Below are 6,330 nucleotides of genomic sequence, written 5' to 3'. Positions count from 1 at the left end.
ATGAAAATAGATACCGAAAAGTAATACGAATATATATGCTTCATATACTAGTTTAGTGAAAATTTCATAACATACTAGTCTCATATTTTCCAAAAATTTCTTGTAAATACGGTAAGTGAAATGCGAATGTCTAACCGATTTTTGGAGACATCACGCACACCCAATTCAAAATTCACGTCCAGCCTATTAATATACCACGATTGCTAAAGGGATTACTGGAATTAGCAGGGACACCATTTCATATGAGACAAAAAAAATTGCATCCGATCCTGACCACTCAAACGGTACCCCACTAATTCCGGTAACCCATTAGCAATCATGTAATATAGACACCTAAAGAAAAAACCAAAAAAAAACACGGGTGTACCAGATCGGATCCCAAAATCATCAAAAAAATTTTCTCAAAGCCCAACCTAGCGCGAGTCGGCATTGGACTTCTCTCGACCCATTAAGATTTACAGGTGCAACCAACCAAGGTGTATGTTCACTTGCGGACTTTTTTTTGTTAGATTGTCTATATAGTATACTCGAAGATAGTTTCAGTTTCCAGATCGTCTTTTCTCTTTCTCGACTTTGTTAAAACCCTAATTTTACTTGTTCTCACTAGACTACTAGAGCCAGAGGTAAATAGTCTCTCTTCCCACACTCTATAAACAAAACCCTAGTTATTGATCTGGTATTCACTTTTCTTATGTTCTTTCTTATACTAACCCTAGTTTTTATTTCTTCTGTTTTCTGTTTTTCTGTCTAGCGTTTCGAAAATGTCTAGAGTTTATGTTGGAAATTTGGATCCTCGGGTTTCAGAGAGAGAACTTGAAGATGAATTCCGTACCTACGGTGTTCTTCGAAGGTAATTCGTCTAGTTTTCTTTTTCATTGAAGAAGGGATCTAGGGTTCTTGATTTCATAGATGATAAAAATATTTGGTTTCCTCTTAGAAATTAAATCGCCTAAAATAATTTCCAATTTGAGGTTGATGAATATGGTAATAGATCGAGTGAAATTAGTTGTGTTCTGAATTTATTTTGAATTATTCGCAGAGATTTGAGTTATTGTTTTGTTGAGAGGAAAGATTCGTCTCTTGTCTCACTGAAATCTGTCAAAAACTATAGTTTTCAGTCTCTTGGTTATGTTATGGTCGTGGGTTTTTAAGCGATTCATGCCTTGTGACATACTTGAGTTGTTATTAAGTCTTACAATTTTTACATCATTTTTAGTACAGGAAATTTTGTCGGCCCCAAAATGTTTTCTTCCACGTTTCTCTTGAAATGGAATATTCCGTTTTTGCTACTTCTTGTAATAACGTCGCACTGATGCCTTCCGAAAAGAGTACTACTTTTTGCTACTTGTTGTAATATCGTCGCACTGAGGCCTTCGGAAAAGGAAACTCTGTATTGCTACTTGTTGTAATAACGTCGCATTGAGGCACCTCCAGCATGGGAAGATTCTAAGGTGGCAGAATTTCTGGAGCCCTTTGGACTACTTCACTGCCGTATGTGTAGAGGACCTTCCCCTCTAGAAAGACTAAATTCTCTAGTATATTGTGTACTAAACTGAAGCCAGCTATAGAGTTTTGTCTTCCTCTCGAATTCGGAAGAGCAAGTCGTGCCAGCATTCTCACTTCTTAGATAGCTTTTTCTTGCTTTGTGCTTTCGGTACGCTGGGGCTTAATAGTCACACTTCTGGTTCTTCGCCCTACGTTCTGCAACAAATTTATAGGTAAAATATTTTGAAGCATATACCTTCCTAACAGCCAAGTGAAGTATGAATTAAGGGGTGTATTTAAATGCATTTAGCTTTGGGAGGTCTGTCGCAGTATTTGCTTGTGAACTCGATCATACGGTTTGTGAGTAGAAAGAATCTTCTGAAAAGTAGCTGTTTCCTTTCCATCAGATACTGAATTCTAATTGAACTGCAGATCAGTGCACTATCTTCATATTGTTTTATTTAAGTATTCCAATCTCTGTAGTTTGTCTTGAATGTTTTCATGATAAATTGCAGTGTTTGGGTTGCACGGAAGCCACCGGGTTATGCTTTTGTTGAATTTGATGATCGTAGAGATGCTTTAGATGCGATCAAAGATTTGGATGGTAAGTCTGCAATATGCATTTGGTCAACAAGTTGGCTGTTAAGTATATCAATGACATGATTTTGTAAATTAAATTTCTTCTCCATGCCTTTTTGAATCTTTTGTAATCTATTCCTTGTTTTATGTTCCAATAACCTTCTGTAGCAAAATGATGTCTCTGCCTTAATTGGATATCTATTCTGCTATTTCACATGATGTATAATATTGTTTGTAGTCTGTGAAAGTCATGATTTGGCATCTGTAATTGCAGCATGATCTGCACTGAACTATTTATATTAATTATATCCATGTTACAGTTAGATATTCGTATTTTAGCTTGATCCTTTAATTACTTGCTTTGGCCTTTATGCTATTCAAGTATACACCAAAAAGTATCTTGGCTACACATTGTCATTGGAATTCTCTTGCAGTGTGGGTCACAGTTGGCCTCTGCTCTCACACTCTATGCTGATGCTATTGTCATTTGATTACCCTCTTCTATGGTAGCTTGTTTCTTATTCATTTGGTATTCTATTGTTGACATTGTATTTTGGACGAGACGGAAGTTATTTCCCGTGTCTTACTTATCCTCATTAGAGGTGATCTAACACATAAATGTTTTTTTTTATCAGGGAAGAATGGTTGGCGGGTTGAGCTTTCTCATAACTCTAAGGGTAGTGGTGGAGGCAGGGATGGTGGTGGGCGTGGTGGCAGGGATAGTGGCGGTGGAGGTGGTCGTGGACGCGGTGGAGGTGATGACCTAAAGTGTTATGAGTGTGGTGAAGCAGGTCATTTCGCTCGTGAATGTCGCTTACGTATTGGTTCAAGAGGCATGGGAAGTGGAAGGCGACGAAGTCCCAGTCCTCGGCGCCGCAAGAGCCCAACTTACGGGCGCAGGTATGCCATAATTGTTTTTTTTCCTTCCTTTTTGACATGATTTTGTAAAGTATTAGATGCTTGAAGCTAATGTTAGCATTTATTTTGTTTAATAGAGTTGGGCAACTTAATGTTTAGCTTTGAATGATCATCTTGTAACGTGGTTGCCTCTAAACGTTGGATATGTTCAGGTTATATATTTGATGACTTACTGTATTAGAATGATATCATGCACTGTATTGTGGGTCCACATGCTTTGCTGGTGGACTTTAATGAGCACTCCAATGAGTTCATTGTCCAATCTAGATTTTCTGTTTTATTTGGGTCCCCAAAACGACCACGCAGTATCGTGTTGATGAGATCATATGCTTGAGTCGGTTTCTGGGGGATCAAGTTTTGTTTTACTTTCTGACCTGAATCTGCATAATGCACAATAACAAGAAAATACCTAATCTCTGAAGCAAATAAGTAAAAGATATTTGGTCTCGGGTGTCGTATTACTTTGCTGTATATACGTTAAACTAATTTACTGTTCTTTAGAAGCCATAACTTTGGTAAACTGATAAAATTTATTGATTGCAATTAAAGCAGGAGCCCGAGCCCCTACAGAAGGAGATCCTCCCCACGACGCCGTAGCATTTCACCAGCACCACGCAGACGCAGCTACAGCAGGTCACCACCTCCATATCGCCATGCCCGTGATTCACGTGATGCCCGTGATCCTCGTGATGCCCGTGATGTCCGTGATCCACGTGATTCGCCATATGGAAATGGAAATGGAAATGGGTATGCTACTTTACAGTTATGCTGATTGTTGTTTTAGTTGCGTTTTTTGAGTTCTCCTGCTTGTTATCTTGTTTAAATTCGGGTATTAGCCTAGAGATTTGATTGGCTTTCCAGTTGGGTTTGCCTAGAGATTCGATTGGCCTGTCAAGTTGGTTTTTTTGATTGAGTTCTCTGCACTATAGAAGATTACCTTTTCATAGAATGAAGTGATAAATGGGTTAGAATTATAAAAATTGATGTGTTATGGGGTTAGAGCCAGTGACTGGTAGATTGGATGATCCGATAACAACGCTTGCTGGTGGGTTAGGCGATTAGACTTTTTTCCATGCCCAGATTTGTAGGAATATATGCAGTAATATAATCCTTATTGATGTCTCATGTTTCTTGTTTCATACAGAGACCAACCAAGGAGGAGCAGGAGCTTAAGCAGGCACTGAAGAGCGAATGCCGATTACTGTAGTATTAGTTGTACTAGGTTCTACACTATGACTTTTAATTTTGTTTCATGGATAGACTACCGGCGTCTACTTAAAGAGTATGATTTTTCTGCCAAAGAGTGTTAAGGATTCTCTATTTATCTGAACTTCAGCTGTTATTCAATTTGAAATATCAGAACCTAAAGTGAACAGAATTTGCAGACAGAGAAGCTAAAGGGAAAAGCATCAGAGGTGCTTTTTGGTGAAAATCCACTTAGCCAATCATTTCCTATATATGTTTAATTGTGGGTTAACATCCTAATCTAGGTTTTAGATAGAAAGTCCACTCAGTTCATCCATCTTCTTATACTTGTGGATTTTGCATCTGGCTAGAAGGAAGTATCATTATCTGTGGCTGGTCTCAAAATCATAAGGGATTTATTTAAAGTCGATGAGTTCCCATCTTTAATGTACAGACCTTGACAAGGCTGCGTTCTTATGGTGCATTAACCGTTTTTTCTTGATCTCTTTAATGTACAGACCTTGACAAGGCTGCGGGGCGAAAAAGAAGGCTTCATTTATGTAGGAAATACCAATTGGTCCTACAAATAATATATTAGAGAGAGTCTAGTCCAATTGACTTAGTCAATTGTCTGTTTGGTCCTATTTGGTAATGTAAATTATAGTTTGGTCTTAAAAATTATAGTTTGGTCGTAGGGTGATGTCATGGATGATGTAAATGTCATCTTGTAGTGGCAAAAATACCCTTTTGGATAAGAGCCATATATATAGTCAAAAAGTAAGAGAAAAAGAATCATTCTCAGATTTACTTTCTCTCTCCTATATTTTCAAATCTAGAATTTCTCTCTTTTTTTTTAATTTTTCTTCTTGCTAGTGATGAAGAAGATGATGATGAACGATTCTCACTTCTCTCTATTTTTTTTCTCTGCTAGTGATGAAGAAGATGAACGATGATGATGATGAATACGATGAAGTTTTGTGTTTTTTTTTTTAATGTTTTGCTTCTGTTTTGATGATGAAGACGGTGAGGTTGAAGATTCTGCTGCTATTTATGATGATGATGATGAACCTTTATCATCTTACATGCTTGGGTAAGTTTCGGATCTACAAAAAAAGATGAAGATGACGGAGTTCATTTCTAGAATGAACTCTGGTTTGTGAAAAAGATTTTGATGTTTTTCCGTCTGTTGTTGCTGCTAATGATGGAGAGGATGAAGATGATGAAGATGAGTTGTTGTTGCTGATGAAGAAGATGAAGATGACGGAGTTCATTTCAGGAATGAACTCTGGTTTGTGATGAAGATTTTGATGTTTTTTTTTGATGAAGATAGATTTATGTTTTTCTTCATCGCTGCTGCTGCTATTGTTGAAGATGATGAATTTGATGAAGTTCATTCTTGAAATGAACTCTGTTTTCTTTTGAAGATGATGATGAAAACGATGAAGATGATGAAGAGGACGATAGATTTATGTTGAAGATGACGATGAAGATGATAGATCTTGATTTTTTGATGTTTGCTGCTCGTGTTGAAGATCTTGAATTTGATGTTGTTGTTGATGATGAAGAAGAAGAAAACGATGACGGCGATTTCATGGATCTGTTGCTGCTGCTGTTTGAAGACAACGAAGATGATGAAGATGATGCTACTGCAGTTCATTTCTACGAATGAACTCTGATTTTTATGGATTTTTTTGTGTGTGTTCATGTAAAGAATGAACTCTGTTTTTTTAGGTGATTATACGGAGTTCATTTATGGGAATGAACTCTGGTTTTTTAGGGTTTTTATATGGAGTTCATTTCTGTAATGAACTCTGGTTTTCTTATGTTTTATATGGAGTTCATTTCTGAAATGAACTCTGGTTTTCTTATGTTTTATATGGAGTTCATTTCTGGAATGAACTCTGGTTTTTAGGTGATTTCTGAAAAAATAAGTAGAAATTAACAGGAGTTCATTTTGACGAATGAACTGCTACAAAAAATAAGTAGAAATTAACCCGGAAGGGTACTTTTGTCCATTTAATATTTTTAAATAATTATGGACCAAACAATAAAGGCGTTTGACCAAAGGACTAAACTGACATGGGCCCACCTAAAAAATGACCCAACCATTATTTTCCCTTTATTAATTCTATTGGCCATCAAACGTCATGGCCAAGTGGATGG

The 6,330-nt window shown here is 37.0% G+C and overlaps 1 protein-coding gene across 2 annotated transcripts; it reads left to right on the top strand.

Annotated features, from left to right (window-relative positions):
- The first annotated feature begins 479 nt into the window (after nucleotides 1-479).
- On the top strand, nucleotides 480-4,430 carry LOC113297920 (serine/arginine-rich splicing factor RSZ21-like). Of its 2 annotated transcripts, none has more exons than XM_026546526.1 (6): nucleotides 480-623; nucleotides 752-850; nucleotides 2,001-2,089; nucleotides 2,700-2,964; nucleotides 3,535-3,729; nucleotides 4,127-4,430. In XM_026546526.1, the coding sequence occupies exons 2-6, from the start codon at nucleotides 762-764 to the stop codon at nucleotides 4,164-4,166; spliced, it is 678 nt and encodes a 225-aa protein (XP_026402311.1). In that variant the 5' UTR covers nucleotides 480-623; nucleotides 752-761; the 3' UTR covers nucleotides 4,167-4,430. The 2 variants fall into 2 exon arrangements, with proteins under 2 accessions (XP_026402311.1, XP_026402310.1); XM_026546525.1 differs by having other exon boundaries at nucleotides 3,532-3,729.
- The last annotated feature ends 1,900 nt before the right edge of the window (nucleotides 4,431-6,330 follow it).

Source organism: Papaver somniferum, chromosome 7, assembly GCF_003573695.1.
Source record: "Papaver somniferum cultivar HN1 chromosome 7, ASM357369v1, whole genome shotgun sequence".
NCBI lineage: Eukaryota > Viridiplantae > Streptophyta > Magnoliopsida > Ranunculales > Papaveraceae > Papaver > Papaver somniferum.
Note: the sequence above shows the minus strand (reverse complement) of the source record. Positions and strands in the feature narration are given on the sequence as shown.

What these genes read in the sequence shown, in the direction of transcription:
- LOC113297920 (XM_026546525.1), top strand. Translation starts at nt 762, where the DNA reads ATGTCTAGAGTTTATGTTGGAAATTTGGATCCTCGGGTTTCAGAGAGA. An exon ending in AGCCCAACTTACGGGCGCAG is followed by an intron (nt 2,965 to 3,531) that starts GTATGCCATAAT and finishes TTGCAATTAAAG; the next exon opens with CAGGAGCCCGAGCCCCTACA. An exon ending in GGAAATGGAAATGGAAATGG is followed by an intron (nt 3,730 to 4,126) that starts GTATGCTACTTT and finishes TGTTTCATACAG; the next exon opens with AGACCAACCAAGGAGGAGCA.